Source organism: Diuraphis noxia, unplaced genomic scaffold (genome assembly GCF_037042655.1).
Source record: "Diuraphis noxia isolate RWA-SAM2 unplaced genomic scaffold, SU_Dnox_SAM2 contig0001, whole genome shotgun sequence".
NCBI lineage: Eukaryota > Metazoa > Arthropoda > Insecta > Hemiptera > Aphididae > Diuraphis > Diuraphis noxia.
The window spans coordinates 66,498,803-66,517,994 of record NW_028301711.1 but is presented as its reverse complement, the minus strand read 5'-3'; the positions used below and the strand labels follow the sequence as shown (position 1 = coordinate 66,517,994).

The 19,192-nt window shown below is 29.9% G+C and overlaps 1 protein-coding gene across 2 annotated transcripts; it reads left to right on the top strand.

Moving 5' to 3' along the window:
- Positions 1-117: 117 nt before the first annotated feature.
- lgs (BCL9 domain-containing protein legless) lies at positions 118-17,830 on the top strand. Of its 2 annotated transcripts, XM_089215692.1 has the most exons (11): positions 118-553; positions 635-808; positions 9,638-9,982; positions 10,073-10,165; positions 10,219-10,529; positions 10,619-10,882; positions 12,246-12,462; positions 12,526-13,017; positions 13,816-14,604; positions 14,676-14,874; positions 15,571-17,830. In XM_089215692.1, exons 3-11 carry the CDS (start codon positions 9,676-9,678, stop codon positions 17,162-17,164), a joined length of 4,266 nt encoding a protein of 1,421 aa, XP_089071818.1. In that variant the 5' UTR covers positions 118-553; positions 635-808; positions 9,638-9,675; the 3' UTR covers positions 17,165-17,830. The 2 variants fall into 2 exon arrangements, with proteins under 2 accessions (XP_089071818.1, XP_089071819.1); XM_089215693.1 differs by lacking the exon at positions 10,073-10,165 and having other exon boundaries at positions 118-808.
- Positions 17,831-19,192: the final 1,362 nt, after the last annotated feature.

Here is a 19,192-nt window from a genome sequence, read left to right as displayed (position 1 = left end):
GCGTGTGCGCGCGTGCGTGTGCGTGTGTGCGTGCGTGTGCGTGTGTGCGGAGTTGCCGCGCGTGCGTGCGTGACAGCAAGTGTGTACGTGCGCGTGCGTGTGTGTGTGTGTAACATTGGGTTTTATTATTGTCACCAGCGACATCAACCAACCAGCACACCGCTGTCGAACCGAATCAGAGCCATTTCGTCCGGTAAAGTGTGTTTTGTCTTCGCTTTTAATTTTCGGCGTCGTTGGGCCATACGGTTTAAACGGCCGTTGTCTGCGGTCATCCCGCCGTCCCGTCGTCGCTACGTTTTCGCGCGTTCCGAGGCCGTCTCTGTGACGAGCGAGCGAGAGCGCCCGCGACCGTCATCGTTCTGATCACGTTGGTTTTGTACGCGCGTGCGTTAACGTTGTTGTTGTTGTTGTTGTTGTCGTCGTCGTCGTCGTCGTCGGCCGCCTCACCGGTCTCCGTATACTGAACGTTCGTCGTGACATGCCGTCGCTGTAGTCACTGATCCATACCGCCCTGGCTGATTCGGCGCCCGATGACCGTCGCGCACGTTTTACGGTAAGCTAGCCAAGTCCGTCGAGCTAACCCAACCGGAGGTCGCGTCCGACTAGCTAATGGTCTTGTCACTTGCATTCGCAGTCCACAGGCTGTGAAGATCATGCTTCAAGAAACGTCCCAAATGCAATCGGATGACACTGGCGGTGGCAAAAGAAATGGCCGAAACAAATGCAGGACCGTGCCATAACGCATGGTGACTATGCGTGCATTCGTCTAGTTTCCGTCATTACATCACAGTGATTTTAAATTGACCATGTGAGTTGTAAAGTCCATCTAGTTGCATTTTGTTAAGTTTTCTCAGGTTAGGTGCTCTGTGTATTACATTAGCATTGTGTACGTCTTGACTGTTGCTTGTTTGTAGGTCTCTACATATTTTTATGTCAATTTAAATTAATTTTTTAACACATCACTGTTTGGTGTTGTTGACCAGTAATAATCGTCTAATTACTTGCACTACCCTCAAGAAACATAATGCTTTTACCTGCTTATGGGTGCCGTTAATTTTTTGTTTAATGTCAAATCCAAAGCCTTAGAAAGATCTTATTCCATCTATTTACACTTTTACCTCTAGGCTAGGGAAATTATATAGGTCATTTCACAGTTAAAACAACTTAAATTTAGTGTTATGTTCTTATTTGTATGTATTTAATCGTTCTTAAAGAAAATATGCATGCATAATGTACATATGTTCAATTCTATATTGTTTTTATAATTACTTTATACCAAGCTTTCAAGTTTGTATTTTTTTTTAAAGAATTAAGTACATAGAATTGGCAAGGACAAAGGTTAAAGTCTGGTTTAAATATTAAATGATTCTATTTTTGATTAGTACCTATGCCAGTTAACTCACCATACTTATCTTAATGTACCTATGTACTTAATTTCAGCATATAATATTTCTTGCCATTTTAATTGATAATAATAATTTTCTTATTGATTTGATTTTGAGGATTTTTAAAATTGTATATTCGGTGCTTATTGGTTATTACTCCAGTTATTTCTGATTACCATTATTAAGTTCCATATGTTACCACTGTACATTTTCGGTTTAGTTAAGTTTATCCATCCAAATTTACAGATGTGTTACCAACTTTGATTGTGAACATTTAATTTGCTCACTTTTTTACGTTTATATGATGGCGTTAAAATGCTCGCATTATGTAGTAATAATTTAAAACCAGTTTAATTTCAAACTGTTTTAACACCATAATATTAACGTAGGTAGTTATTAATAAATACTGTTTGTTAGGTACACTTCTAATACATAATTTCTAGAGTTTGAGATTTATTGCAGACAAATTGTGAGAAATATACCTACTTTTAAAATATAATAAATATGGAACTGAATATTTTTTTCAATGGCAATTCAAAAATTTGATTTATTCATTAAATTTTTTATTAGGTATTTTTTTTTTATCAATAGGTAAGATATTTTATTTATTTAAAAAGAATTTTACAATCTATACTATAAGGAACTATCTATAAGGTATAATAAGCAAATTTGAACACATATACCTATAAAAAAAATTTACAACCTCAACACATGAGAAGGGAGGCCACCTAGACAGTGTCTATCACCCAATGTTATTTTATTTATTTATTAATTATTAACTTAACATAAATTAAATGGTTTGAACCATCAATCATTTAATAATTCATGACACCATTTTCCCTTTAGACGGCGTGGGGGATTACTAGGAAGTGAGTTAGAAGCAAGTTCAGCGATTAAAGGGTTAAAGTGAGACTGTAATTTAGAGTGAAATTTTTTATAATGTTTTGTGGCTAATTGATTTACTGATTCTATTTTGAAGTCATTTTGAAGTGTGGAATTTAATACGTTCCAAGGTGCAGAAGAGATAATGCGGAGAGTGATAGTTTGAAAGGCTTGGAGGGTATGTATTTGAGATATTTTAGCACATCCCCAGATTTGGATTGCATAAGCCCAGATAGGCTGCAATAAGGATTTGTAGATAATTATCATTGTGTGTAAGGGTGATTTTGATTTCAGTATTGGGCAAAGTAAGTGGAATCGATTATTGAGAATTTTTCTTTTTGACTTGATATGAGGACCCCAGGTCAATCTTTTGTCAATTAGGACGCCGAGGTATTTTACTTCTGAGGATATTGGAATTGGCATTCCTTGAAAATAGAGGGGAACCTTATGGACTTTTTTAGTGTAAATGGGACATCAATTGATTTATCAAGATTAATCTTGATTTTGATTTATTAAATTTAGACTATTTAATTGCAAAAATATTATCTATAGATAGGTAGTTAAACATATTACTCTATATCTTCTTTTTCTCCTACAATGAAAAAAGGCTTGGTATTTTATTTAATATTAAATCTAAAAACAATGAATTTTTTATCTGTAAAGTTTGCCTGTACTACCTACAGTAACACATTTGCTGATATTATCAAATTAAAATCCACGGAGGTTGTTGCTCATCATATTTTTATAAATTGAAACAAACATTAAGCGCGTTTTCGCGGAGGTACTAAGAGTAAACAGTTTACTAAAATCCGTTTTGGCGATAATTTTATGTCAAAACTATTTACTGTTTACTAAAATGTTTGGTGCTATCACTAAACGACTATTTCAAGTTGTTTAGTGTTTCTGGTACCTTTGATAATGCTTATAATGAACTTATCACTTTTAGACCAAATCGCGTTTTTGCGATGAACAAATTTGATATGCCATATCAGTAAACAATCGGCAAAGTTGAGCAAACTGTTTGCTCTCGGTATCTCCGCGAAAACGCGCTTATTCCTTATCTACTGACGTTATTGGTGCATATTTAAAATGTACCTATGTACCAAGTGATTTAATATTAAATTTTCTGGTAAACCCTTGAAACTTTCTTGGTCCTTAGACAAAATATTTTTAATTTTAACCATTAATTTATAGTCCTTATTTTTTTGCTACACAGTTTCTCTTTTTATTTTGCCGTTTTTCCTTAAGCTTCACTTATTTGCATTAATTTTATGTTTGTATCCTCTATTATCAAAATAGAACTGGCAAGTGGCCTTGTTTTTCAAAATACATTATTGCAAGTTTGGTAAGAATGAGAAGTTGGATTTGATAAACAGAAGTTGAATTTGAATATGTTGTTAACCGATATATTTTTGTAAAGTCTCTATTGATGTTGTATCATCTTTTTTTAATGAATTTACTATCAATTTTACGATCTCAAAATCTTTGCAATAATGAAGAGCAGCTTGAATTTGCGTGCCCTATCTTGTTAATACCGATTCAGATAACAAATAATAATGAGGCAATATTACTTAAAATTTTGAATGTGAAATATGGAGCTTTTCTAATAAAAGTTTTTTATGTTAGCAATAATTTTATAGACTAGGATTTAGAATACGAACAGTTTCAGCCACTCTGTGTAATACGTGAGCTATACAAGTGTTGTGAAATAGTTCAAGTACAATGTTTTTATTGAATTTATTGACATATAAGAGGCAGCGTTAGACTAGAATAACAGAGCATTTTTGTTTTTAGCACCATCAGGCCATAAAATATTCATTGATTTATCAAATAAATTGAATAAGCATTAGCTAAAAATCTAACAGTTAAATCTGTGGTTACCCAAATTATTTTTCCATCAAAATACATTCAAATTTTTTTTGGTATTTGATTGTAAACATGTCGACGTAACCTTTTTGCAAAGTTGACTCAAATGGAATGCCTTAACTGTATTTTAATAAAAAATTCACTGAATGTAGAATTGTTGTATTTATTTAAAGAAATATTTGCAGAGAGCAAATTATTACACAAATCTTGGTTATAAGAACCTTTTTTTAAAGTTTTAGCAGTACAAACTAGTTGTTATTTATTTTTACTCGATTTTTTATCTGATCTTGCTTATGTTTTTTGGCAAATTTATGTTTTTCCATCTTCAAATGTTAATTAACCAAATATCGCCTATCTTTATTTATTTTCGTTCCAAATAATTTACAAAACAAAATTATTCCATTACTTGAAAAATATTTTCTCCAAATATTTTGATATATTATCTGATGTGTGTATTGTTCATTATTTTCGGGATCTTTGAAATTACGAGAGCTACAAAAATGACGATATATAAAAGTAGCAGCACATGAAAACAATCTTAATATTTCTTTTCTTTTTATAAACCCTAAACGTTTTATGATAACTGATAGTATACACATGAACAATTAGGTATTTTCCTAGTTCCAAATCCAGTTAAGTTATTATCTAATTGAATATTTATTTGTGAACTGAGTTGTACAGAAAAATAACGATATGTATTTTCCTTGTTTCCCTGTGTTGATTCATTCAATGATTAGATATATTGACCTATGCATGAAAGTAAATTAATTAATGTTAACTTTTAAAATAAATTTACTCAACATAAAATTAAAACTGTGTATATATGATATAAATAACAATTAAATTGATAACATCTGTCTAATATGTGTTTTGCTCAGAAAACAGCAGAAAATGCAATAATAATTTTTGTACTTCAATCTGTAATCTAAAACAAATTTATGTCTTACTAAGACTATTCTGCAGTTATTATTAATCAATATGCAAATGCAAAAAGTCCCAAACCTAATCAATACCATCTATCCATTTCATTCTTTTATCAAGGCTTATTTTCTTTACTGAAATCGCATAGAAATAAAACATAGAATAAAACCTTTAACTAAGGTAATTAATGCTACATTTTTTATTTAATTGTTAAATCCCAATATTTTAAAACAGTATATTTTTCCGTCTTAGTCTTCAGGCAAGTTCCATAAATATAAAATGTAGGTATGTCCAGGGGTATTGAGAAATTAACAATATACATGATGTTTTAAAAACAATAATAGAATATATTCTAAAATATGTAAAATAGGCCAAATATTCTTTAATGTCCAAAATATGCTTTAATATGCAAAATAATTTTTTTCCTACGAACTCTTTGATGGATAAATCGTCCACATTTCTCATCCTCGTAGAGCTGCATAAAGCCAATAAAAATATGTAAAAACCTAAATATCCACGCTCTAGTTATAAGTAATCCAGGTAAATAATAATATATTGTATAGTATATTGTAGATGTATAACGAGAGAGGCCAATCTGCAGTCTTATCTTAAGATGTCAAATTATTTTACTAATATAATAATAACTAATAAGTAAAGACAAAATTATCCTTTTCTACGAAATATAATCTGGGATTATACTTTATCATAATGTCACACATTCTACATATTTGATATTTTATCTTATTTATAATACATAATTAAGAACATTTTTTTTTCTGTTCTTATGCTATGTTAACTAAAAATAAAAAAACCCAATACTCATAATCAGGGTTGGGATTTTATAGCACTTGAAATTGCATAAATATGCGCTATAATATAACCTTATATATTGCTAAATATGCCCTAAAAATATGCAATAAAAACAACAAAATATGCACAAAAAAAGGAAATTTATTAATTAAAAGGTAATTAATAATGTTTTAATCACTTACAAATTATTCATATCATCAATTATTCATATTCAATAATTTAGAAATTTAAAATTAATTAAGTATACCTACAACGCTTGTTCGTTTATAATCGGCGATTAATAATCGCAGTAGATAGTAATCGACAAAAAAAAACCCAACAAAATCAGCAGATAACAAAAATTAGAACCAAATACCTACTACGAAATTATCGTAATAATTCGATTGAAAAAAATTTTAAAACACGTTTACTAAAATATAATTTCATAAAATATGACCGATTTTGATTCAAAAACATGTGAAAATGCAAAAAAGTCTCAAAAAGTCCAAAAAAAGCACTAAAAACTAAAAATAGGAAAATATGCAAAAAAAAGCAAAATAAAATTTTTAATTTGAGTTCTCTGTATCACGAAACACATTTTTAGCTTACTCTGCTACTTTTTAAGCATCTCATAAGAAATATGCAAATGCTATAAAATCCCAACCATGCTCATAATCTATAAACATAACCTTAATATGCTGCCGCATGAACATTAATATTATATAGGAACTGATGTATTTTAAGTAATTGATTAATAATATGGTACCTAGCTGTCTATTAATATGTTGTGTACCAAACACAACTTTTTAGTACCTAATTATTTATTATTGACTAAAATAATAATTTATTATTTTAAAAGTGAAAATATTGAATTTCACTTTTGTAGTTTACCTTAATATAAACTTATTAAGTTTTCTAAGTATATTTATCAATTCACAGTTTTATTTTTAAGAACAACTTAAATAGGTACTTTCAAATTGGTAAAATATTTTAGGTATATTAAGAAAATGACTATATAAATTAAATATGATTACTCAACCCGAAAACACTCCGAATAGCCTATCAAAATGTTAATTAAATATGATTATAACTAATAGTCAAGTACTTAATACCAGCAGTTACATGAATTCTATGCCCTTAATTATTGTATATTATAAATTTAATTGAAATTAACTTCTTATTTTGTCCACAATTAATGAGATTGTTTGATCTGAAAAAATAAATTAATATGTTTAAAACGTTCCTACCTAATCAATATTTTTTAGTTAAAATATATATCTAATTTTAATCAGTGTACCTACCAACATTATAATATAATAATAGTAGAACTTATTTTATCTAATTCATTACATTAAGTATTAATTTACCATGGATAGATAACCAAAATGTTTCAAATTCTGTAGCTTGTCAAGTAGTGAAACTGGGTTCAAATGGACTTTGCACACATAGAAAAACTATGTGCTTATTCTTTGTTAACTGATAGTAAATAGAAACATTGTGCCTTTCAAACTTCTTTATTAATTTTACAATGATAAAAAATTAAACCAAGGTGTTGTCGTCAATCTTTTCCAACATGTGAGCTACTAATTTTTAGGAATCCACTATTTATTTTTATTAGCACATGTAGCATTATAATCAATTGTATTATAATATTCTTCTTTTATTATTTCTCCATCGGAAAATAATATGTTTTTCTTTGAGTATAAATACATAACTTTGTGTTTTAAGTATAAAAGTTTATTTAAGTTAGTGCATGTTATCAACCAGTAATGGTGTAATCATCTAATCTATAATAAAACCGTTCAATATACCACCTCTGACGACTAAACTTTGTGGCACTAGAAAAAAAATTGTAAAATTATGCTTTTAACATTATTTTATATGTTTATATTATAGTTGTTAATATATTATTATGAAACATTTTCAAAAATTGTGGTTTTACTAATCTGGTAAAAAAAAAATTAATTTAATTTAAGCTCTATTTTTGACAAACACATTTAAAAACATAAAATCATAGTGTAAAAAAGTTGCAAATGCAATTAATTTTAATCCTTAATTATAAATTATAACCTATATATCTAATTATTATAATCATCATTTAATTATTAAATTTGCTGATTATAGGTATGTTAAAGGTATAGCCGGGTATAGCAAAAAAAAATTTCTTTGGTTTTATTATCTATGGTTTTATTATCTATAATACTTTTATTTGTGTTTTTGCTTATGAATTCAATTACTAATCATGATCTTATTCCAAATAGTTCTGTATCTATCACTTATCACATATATATTTGTTTAATTGCTTTAATATTTGTTACCTACACAATAATTTCTTCTTTGTACTAATTATACGTGTTCAATACTGTTAACATTTTTTTATTGTGTCATTCTAATTCATGCCTACATTTTTTTTTTGCAAGTATTGTAAAAACCACATATTTATTCTTAGAATATTTAGCATTAAACTTTAAATTGACTTTAAATTAATTTAAAATAAATAAAATAATTAGTTTCTATCTTATCAATTATTTTAATATGTTCATAATAAATTATATATGATAAGCATTTATAAAAACTTCTAACATCTAACTTCTATCTTTCTGGCTCATTTGTCAATGAAATTCATGATAGATATTGTAAAGAAAAATACCTTTTAATTATGAAATTAGGGATTTTATCCTTGAAAAAAATGATGATTACGTTCATCATTTAGGAATTACTTTATCAGAGTACTTAATTGCCACTGAACATATTAATCGAGATATTAACCTAATAATATGTATCCAAAGTTATTCAAAACTTAGGATCATGATGAGAAATTGCTTTGAATTTAATAATCCTAATTTTTTAATTGTCTTATACCTTTCTTTTATAAAATCTGTTATTGAATTTGGCCTTATTGGCTGACACCAAACTCAAATAGGCCTAAGATAAACTTGAGAAAGTTCAAAGCTGATTCTTTCATAGAATTGGTTTGGTTGGTTATTCAGTAAAATATATCACGATAATTTGTAAAGTCTATACTTAAAAATTTAAACGACTAAATACAGATGTACAATTTATCTATCTATTAACTATTAAATAATAAGGTAGACAGCCCTGATTTACTTGAAAAAATTTGTCTCAAATTATCATTCTATAATGCCTTTCAGTCTCCAATTTTTACTAATTCAAGCGAGAATAATTTTGTTAGATACAATCTACTTAACTGTATGCTAATTTCTTTTAATACATCTCTAATTTTGATTTTTTCAAAGAAAATATTAACGAATGAAAGATACCTAGGTACCTATTTATCAGTTATTAAATTTTTTGTCTACATTAATATTTAATTTTACTAAGCATTTTTATTCATTTAACCTACCTTTTACTAATTAATATATTTCTTTATCATATTGTATAATATCCTCTTGAATTTATACTTAATAATTGTTAAATTTATGTTCCATACTGTATTCTGTATTTTTTTTATGCTTAAGTGTTTTGTACCCTATTATCCTTTAAGGTAAAACTTAATGAATAAATAAAATTAATTAATTAATATAAACAACAATTATATTAATTATTCAATAAAAAAAATCTTTTTATTATTTAGATTTTGTTTAAAATATGTTACTTAAATAAAATTTGAAATCTATTTTAATATATGTGTCTTAAGATTAATTCCTCACTAATTACATATAACATTGATAAACCCTATTTTATATGCTGAATCATTAAATATACATTGATAACTTTAATTGTTTATTTAATGCCTAGCTATTTAATTAATTTGGTTAATGTTTTATTTACAGCTCCACAAGATTTATTATCACATAAGCTCACACGTGTGATGATCAAAGAGAAGCAATACATAGAAAACAAGTCTTCATCATTTAGTAGTGAAGTGGACCCTAGTGCCGGGGATGATAACCAAATGATCAAAACACCTGATAATAATAGTGGTGAACTTCATCACGATTTGAATAGAATTATCAAAACAGAATCTGATATGACAGCTTTAATAGATAATGCTGGCGGGGATGTAGCTGATAATAAAAGTGGCGTTGGTGGAAGTGCTAGTAGCAATACTTCTCCAGGTTCATCTAACACTGATCAAAAACAACAGCTAATGTCGAATGATATTTGCCTTAGTCAAAGTGAGTTTGAATTTAAGATTATTTCCTTAAAAAAAAAAAAAAAAAAAAAAAAAAAATGCCAGTACTAAAACTATTATATGGTTTCTTCAGTTAAGCACGAAGATACCAGTAATAACAGTGGCATTAAAGTAGAAGATAACAATACTACAAGCACAACCACAACTACTGTTGAATCTGACTTTGGTATGGCTTTTATTATTTTATTTAATTTTAGACATTAAACAATATTTTTTTAGAATCCTGCGATCGAGTTGTACTATCTTCAATGAGTAGTGGCAGTGGAGGGCCATCAGATTTAATTGATGGTTCTGGTGGAGTACAACCATTAATGAGCAATGTCTTAGGTGCAAATACTCCAGGAAACAAACAATCAAATACAACTAGTGGAAATATGGATGCCCAACAACAATACATGCAACAACAAAGTCAGATTTTTGTATTTTCCACGAGCTTAGCTAATAAATCTGCTGAATCTGTACTAGCTGGCCAATATCCTACTATTATAGCTTATCATTGTGCTCAACCACGAACAAAAAAATTCTTAGAGGTATGCTGAAATATTTTTATAATATGTTATAAGAAATTCCTAATAACCTATGTAAAAATAAAATCTAACTCGCTTTTTAATTTTATTAGAAACATCCATTAAAAGTTAACCAGTTCAATAGGCAAAACCCTGGACAGTGGATGAATAATGTAGTTGCATCCCAGCAACAAATGAAACATCAACAACAACTTAATAAAGGTATGGCTCCTCATGGTGGACAACCAAAATATAGTGGTGGTACACCTTATTCAAGAGCAATGAAAAACAGCAATAGTCCATCAGGTGCCTCAATGGAAAATCCAATGATGCAACAACAACCTGGAGCAAGAATGCCTATGTGGAATCATCATCAGGTATAAAATTAATCAAGCATATTATTATCTGATTTAGTTTTAAGTTATACAAATGTATTGATAAAAGTATTAATGTATCTTCATGGAATTACTGATTGCTAAATGTTACAAACAACTCATTACCTAAAGGTTGTCAATGTTGGCATAAAAATATTTAAGGTATAAAACCCATCCACAATACTTATGATTCTTATTGGGAAATCATTTCATTTTGAATTGTTTAAGTAATTGTGTAAAGATCTATGAACTTAATACTCAATTTTTTTTAAATATATTTTCATTAAACAAAGTTAAAATACCTAATGATTTTTTTTTTAACTTTATACTGTTTTACTATGCTATTATCTTAAAAGTATTGTTTTTTTTTTTTTTTTTGAATTTTAATAAACTATGTTTTGTAATTATTATAATAAATAATATACACCATTCATTATGGTCTTGATATTTCAAAATAACTGCATACAATTATAAACACTGCTTTTGCTTGACTAATTTAACTTTTATAATTACGAACTATATATCATAATAATGAATATTTTTAGTTCAAAGTGTAAAAAATAAATTATATACGTATGTTTACAAACACTATAGGTTACTCACTGGTTGGTTTTTAGGCGGTGTACAATATTTATATTACTTTCGGGATTTAGTGGCCAGTTGGTTCTGAGCCTGTGAAAATGTTGGCTGATAACTTATAAAACTTTAAATTTAAATAATTATAACACTCAACGACATAGACAATTATAGGTCCTTTATAACTATGTATGGTTCAATAATAATTAGTTCTTCAGTTAATCTAATTATTATTACATCTTCTATTTCATATGGTTTCCACTTTTAGAGGACGACACGCCCGCATTTGTTTTCTCAGTCTTACGAACATAGCAAATTTATGCTCAACAGTTCACGTCTTATTCCGTTAGCGTAAAAATTAATGTGAATAGACCTGTTAGTTTTAGATGAGAACGATATTATCTGTGATTTGTTGAAAGTTTTTCTGCGGTGATTCGGTTTTTAATTGAGTTATGAACATTTTTATTTTACAAGTATAACTTACTTAATAACTGAATTATCGTAAAGTAACTTCCAGCAAAACAGATAATGTTCTTACCATCTAGTTTCAAAACAGGTATATTTACTATAATTTTTAAGTTAACGGAATAAGACGTAAATTTGATGTGTTACGCGTTTGCAAGACTGAGACAAAAATATGCGGTTGTGGCGTCCTCTTAAAGAACATATTATTGTTGTTGAATGGTAAATAATGTTATTCCACTATATTTATACTGATACTATTATATATTTTTTTCTATTTATAATAAACACCAAAAAGTCACAATTTAATTTTCATTGTATTTTTAAGGGAAACAATATCAATGATTCTGGACCTCAACAACTACAACATCCTTCAAATCATAATAATATGATGGGTTCAATGTGTGGTCCAGGGAATAATGGCATTATGGGTATGTCAAATCATAGCGGTGGAGGACCAATGGGTCCTGGAATGTTAATGAACAACAATAATTCTAATCAATCAATGATGGGTCCTGGTCCTGGTTCAATGATGAATCAACATGGTATTTATTTGAAATGATTAAATTTAAATGCTCTTACTAAAACAACTGAATTTTCAATTTTAGGAAATTTATGTTCTATGGGGCCTGGTAGTGGTGGTGGAATGCCCATGAACGGTATGGACTTAGATTTAATGGATCATCACAGCCCACATCATCAACAACACCACCCAAATCCACATCACCCATCCAATATGATGGATGGTAATCATAGACCAATGATGGGTGGTGGTCCACATCATCCTCACCATCCTCCTCCACATCATCCTTCTGGTGCACTTCACCATAGAGGTTCTCTCGGAATGGGTGGGCCTCCTCACCACCATGGTATGTCTGATATGATGGCAATGGGTGGCCCTAATAAATGTCAACCATCCCCAATGGATAGTCTTATGTCATCATCTGGTGGACCACCAGTATCAGTACCTTCAGGCCCAGGTGATTCACCAGGTGGCCACAATTCTTTAGCTTCTATGATGCCATCTTTAGCTGACTTTGATGATCCTATAGGTAGTGGAAACTCTTCTCTAGGAGCAACATCACACCATTCATTAACTGGTGAGTATTTAATTGCAAATCATAAACTGCATTCATAACTTTTTTAACAAAACGATTCTAGTGTGATTATGTTTATAATAATAAGTATATAAACAGTTATAAATAGTTATACTAGTTTAAAATAGTTACCAAAATTTAAAGACTCGAGAAAAAAAATGTAATTATGTTTCATTTACTTCATTTAAATGATGAAAAAATACAATAGATGTGTATTAAGGAGATTGGAAGCGGCGATTTTCTGTCCTTGTCTAACACAACATAGGATTATATGCGTGTTCTATGTCAAAAGTATTGATTGATATAATGAAGCGATTAGAATTCTGAAAACAGATTTGAATTTGTCGTCAAGTCTTTTTGAGATCAATCTTCCCACATATTTGATATTATCTCTCAAAATCCTAAGAACGATACACTAAAATAGAGTAATTAAAAAATTGACATATTTTAATTTTTGGAGAAGATTAAAGTAAAAAATCAATAATGTGGGGAAGTCGATCTCAAGAAGACTTGAGAACAAATTCAAATCTGTTTTCAAAATTCTTATCGCTTGATTAGAACAATCGGTACGTTGGACATAGAACTCTATTATCCTATGTTGTATGTATGTTAGACAAAGATAGTAAATCGCCGCTTCCATTCCCCTTAAGTAATCCGTTCTCTATACTTGTTGTAAAACAATAAATATTTATTGATATAAACCTATTGAGCCAACAAGATTTTTTTAATTTAAGTTATGAGGTAACATTTAAACTTTTTTTTAAGCCTTGTACACATTTTTTAATGTTTTTATTTATTTAGGTGTTCAAGTACCTGATGAAAATTTGACTCCACAACAAAGACAACACCGTGAAGAACAACAAGCGACTTTACGTAAACTTCAACTAGTGTTATTTCCTGAAAACTCAAATAGTGGTGGAGGACCTTCTCAACAGCAACCTCCGCCTGTCACATCGTCATCTTCTGTTGGCGGGCCATTAGACAATTGCAGTGGAAGTGGTGGTATGGACGATTTAATGCCATCTATTGATGATGATTTGGATGTAGATGCTGTTGTAACAGCTGCAGCAGCAACCAACTCTGCAGGTGACCTCTTATTGCCACCTAAAACACCAACATCATGTTCATCTGATTGGCCAAAATCAATGTTTGGCAATGAAGATGAGAAAAAGAAAGATAATGGAGGACGTTGTGGTCCACCGCCTTCTTATCATCAAACAGTAGCTCGATCTGCTAGCGTTCCTATTGTTTCTGTACCAAGTTGTAGCCCCAACTCACCATTGGCTGGCAATGGTACTGGAGTAACAAATAGCAATTTGTCGTTGCCATCTCCTCGCACATGTTCAGCACTTAATTCTCCAGCTGGTGGTCGACCATCATCAAATATGAGTCCAACTGCTGTAAGATCTCCTGGTAGCAATGGATCAAGACTACAATCCAGTAATCCAGGTACACCAGTTCATATGTCGCCCGGTCACAATTCTTGTTCATCTATGAAACAACAAAAAGGACCGATGTCCAATGAATTTTCACCCTCATCTAATATTGCTACTCCGGGTCAACCTAGTGGTGGTGGTCAACAATCTCCTGGTATTTTGTTAAATATAAATTATATAATTTTAATTTATTTTGTAACTTACTATTTATCATTACCTTTTTAGACGGATTATTTTGTCACAACAATAAACAGCTATCTAAAAGAGGAGATGAACCTAATTTAATGCCTGTTCCTTCTCCTCAACACATTCAGTACCTTAATACATTCGATGGTCAAGAACTTACCATTCAAAAACAACCTAATACAGGTTTAAAAGATTCGTCATCCTCTACTACTACAACTACTTCAACAATGTCTCCCTCGTAAGTCAATCTATTTGAATTGTACTAATATATAAAATATTAGAATATGGTCATCAAATTTTTGTAATTATATCAAATATTTATTTAATACGAAAATTTAGGTTATTTAGTTATCACTGGATATCAAATTTTTAAATTGCATTTGTTTATTTATTTGTAGTTATTGCAGTTATTTAGAACTTTATTTCAATTCTATAACTGGTTTATAATTATATTTTTATTAATTTTGTGTTGGTATTATTTTACAAACTAGCTTAAAGTATTTAACATTTGTAATAATTAATTTTTATAACAATTCTAATGAAAAATTTCATAATATATTTTTTTTGTATAGTAAATATTTAAAAAAAAAAATAAATATTAAAAAACTAAATCTACCTTCATCATATTAAATTTTTTTGTATTATGGTTTTTGGAAATTCAAATTTAATTTTCATGCCTTTAGCCAAAGCATAATTTTATGGTTATAAATTAGTAATTGCTTTATTTTGTTATTATTTACAAAAAATTTAACAATTAATGATACACACAGATGAGTTCCTATTGTGTATATATTAAATATATTTTATCAACTTATAAAAACTGATAAAGCCAAATGTCTTTTATTTTGTGAGTTTAGGGGTAATAATCATATTTAAAATAAATCATGTAATTATTATTAATCATTCTAATATAGTTATGTTTTTATTATCTTAGAGTCCCTACATCTCAAAATAATATGGACATGATAATGACTGATTCAAATATGAAATCATATAATATTGTTCGTCCTGGTGATATGCCTTTAAACCCTTCTGCAGCCTCAGCAGCTGCAGTCGCAGCTAGTCTTCAAACATCACAACAGCAACCAATGAAACATTTTGATCCGATATCTTCATTGGCTCAAATGAACCAACAATTGGCTAATAATGTGGCTGGTGGAGGATCATCTCCGATTGTTAACCATGGCAGTGGAGTACCTTCGTTACATCATCCTGGTGGTCCAGGACATCACCATCCTGGAAGTGGAATGATGTCACCTTTTGGTGGAGGAGGTGGTCCACCAATGCACATGATGGGTGGTAATAATGATCCTATGTGTGGTCCAATAGGAATGGGCAGTGGTGGAATGCATGACAGCGGAATGGGTGGTCCTCCTGGTAGTGGTGGTCGAATGATGTATGGACCTGGACCGGGGATCGGACAAGGGCCACCACCACCTGGTCCTAATGGAGGTGGAATGTCGATGGGATCAGGAGGTGGATTACCAATGGGAATGCCTCCAATAGGTGGAGGTAGGAACGGTGGTATGATGATAAATTCCTGTGTTAGTGGAGGTCCATTATCACCAAAATCTTCGTCAATGATGCAACAACAACAATACCAACAGCAACAACAACAAAGATTAATGCCTAGGATCCCTGCTGGAGGTGGACCCGGAGGCTTGTATAATGGTGGTGCTAATATACAGGTGAAACCTAGTGCACCCAACACAATACAATACTTACCCAACAATTCCAGGGGTGGTGGTCCTAGAGGTGGTCCGCCTCCTCCTCAAAATCAACAACAACAGCAACAACCTGGGTTAGATTTTTTGCAAAGGTTTTCTGGTGGACCGGGCAGTGGTGGAAATCCATTGTCTAATCTCGATGGAAAAGTACCTACTCACAATTTACAATATTTTCCAAATTCTGGCGGTGGTGGTTACAATAATAGTAATGGCGGCAGTGGAATTAACGATATGATGTGTGGTGGTGGTGGTGGTCCTCCTGGTGGAGGTGGGATGCCTCCCGGTGGTCCAAATAATAGTCGAGGAATGATGCGTGGTACTTCCGGAGGGGGTATGATACGGCTAGGTAGTGGTAACAGTGGGATGGGAATGAGTAGTAGTAACTATAATGGAGGACCTTCAGATAACATGTTTGGTGGTGGTGGGCCTCTCCATCATCCATCAGGAGGTCACCCACAGCAACAAATGATGATGATGGGAGGTGGTTCAGGAGGCCCTCCACCTCAGCAACATAAAAGTGGAGGAATGATGGGTGGACCAGGTCCACCAGATGCTACACAACCTTTACCGCCATCAATGGGTGGCGGAGGTGGTCCAGGACCTGGTGGTGGTCCTGTGGGATTTAGAGGTGGTCCCCCTGCATCAAATTCATTTATCGGTCCAACCACAGCAGATCCAAATTATGCCCAGCAATTTCATAATTTCCAACAACAATTATATGCCACCAATACTCGAGGTGGAGGGGGTGGTCCATCGGGACCTGGTGGAGGAGGACCTCAACAATTTTTTGTGTCCAAGTAAATAACAATAATTTGACTTTTTCCAAAGCAATAACAATTATTTATATTAGCAAATTATGTGTGTTGTATTATTAATCCTCTCCCATTTTTTTTTAATTTTTATTTTTTTAAGCTGCCTCCCAATTATGTAAAATTAACAGCAGACTGATAATCCTTAAAGATAATTATTTTTATGTGTATTCACTTTGTTTTTAAATAACACCCAAACATTTAAGTTTGAAAATAATGTAAAAATAAAAATAGTTAATTTGTGCGTGTATACAATATTATAAGTATTATTAAAATATATATAGTATATATTATATATTTATATTAAAACTGTATAGACGTGAACATGTATAATTGAAAAATAATAAATAATCCGTCTCTACCACTGCATACTACAATATTTAATAATTTATTATTATTATTTTTATTTTTATTATTATCATTATCATTATTATTACTTTTATTATTATTACATTTATATAAACTTAACGTAAATGATTTATTTTGTATGCCAACTTGAACATAGCAACAGCAATAATGAGAAATTGAGTGTGTTTAAAGACCTCAATAATAATGTATATATTTTTTTTTGTACATTTTATTATTATGATTATTATGATGGCCTCTCCTGTGTATATATACAATTATCATAATTTATTATAACAAATGTGTTAAATAATTTTTGTGGTTAATTTTTTTAACTTGTTGCAATAATTGAATTTAATTTCCAATATATTAAAAACTGTGATTTAAGCTTAAAGCCTTTCTATTAACATGGTTATTATCATAACCTTTAACTCATATTAAAATGAAGTGGAGAAATTGGTAACATCATCTATTTAAAATAATGACCCATGTGTAGAAAATGCTCTTTGAAAAACATTTAACAACAATTGAACAAAGGCATTTTGATGAACAATAATGATTGTTGGATGCAAATACAAATTATATGTTGTAAAAAAAATAGTGGTAATTTAACTATAAGAGATATTAACCAACTATTTAATTTTGACCATGTGCTAATTTTGTGTAGTCACTGAAAGTAATTCTAGTAGTAATATCCTCAAATAGTATATTATGTGACTAAAATTGTAATTTGAGATTAACAAGTTACTTTAACGATTAATTATATTTTATATATTATAATTATATAATTTGTTATTATTCAATTTATCAATTTCATATTTATTTTAAAACATTTAACTTTTTGAATAGTCAAAATATTTACTAATAAATTGGTTCTGCTATTGCAGTTATAGCATTAATTAAATATTCTATTCAACTTGTTAATTTTTTATATTCAAATCAAATATTTAATATTTAATTGCAAATACTGATTGAAAATTGATTTCGTAACTCCACTAAGGACTCTAATATAAATAGCTTATATTTAAAAAAAAAAAAAGTAAAATGCTTATGAACTACTTATAAATCACAATCTTTCAAAATGCAGCCTTTATAATATATTTACACAATATATATTTTTAATTCCAATATTGTTGCGATAAAAACCCTAAAAACAAATTCTAATAATACATAATTTAAGTTGAATTATTTTTAAAAGTGTATTAATCAAACGAGGAAAGCTACTATTTCTTAAACACACTAAATGAATCAAATTGTTGTTTTTTGTCATTTATGTTATCCTTAAAATATTTTATACCATATCTTGCATTAATGTTTATAGTATCTAGCTTATTTTTTTGTGAGACGGAGAGATATATGACATAGAACAATATCCCAACTTACCGCTTTAAACTCTACATCATTATAATATTGGTCCAGTCTACATTTTTGCTAGGTTTTTTGAATTGTTCTAAAACTATTACAATATTTTTTTCTTAATTTCTAATGCTTTGTTTTAAACATTATTAATGTAATAATTCAATCTTAAAAATATAAAATGTTTATTTGTTATCAAAACTACATTTAACTTATTAGTTATTAGTCAAACACCAACAAGCACGTCATGGTAGATAGATTTTTTAACTGTTAATGTTTTTCGATAATGTATATACTATATAGTATTAATTGATGAAAC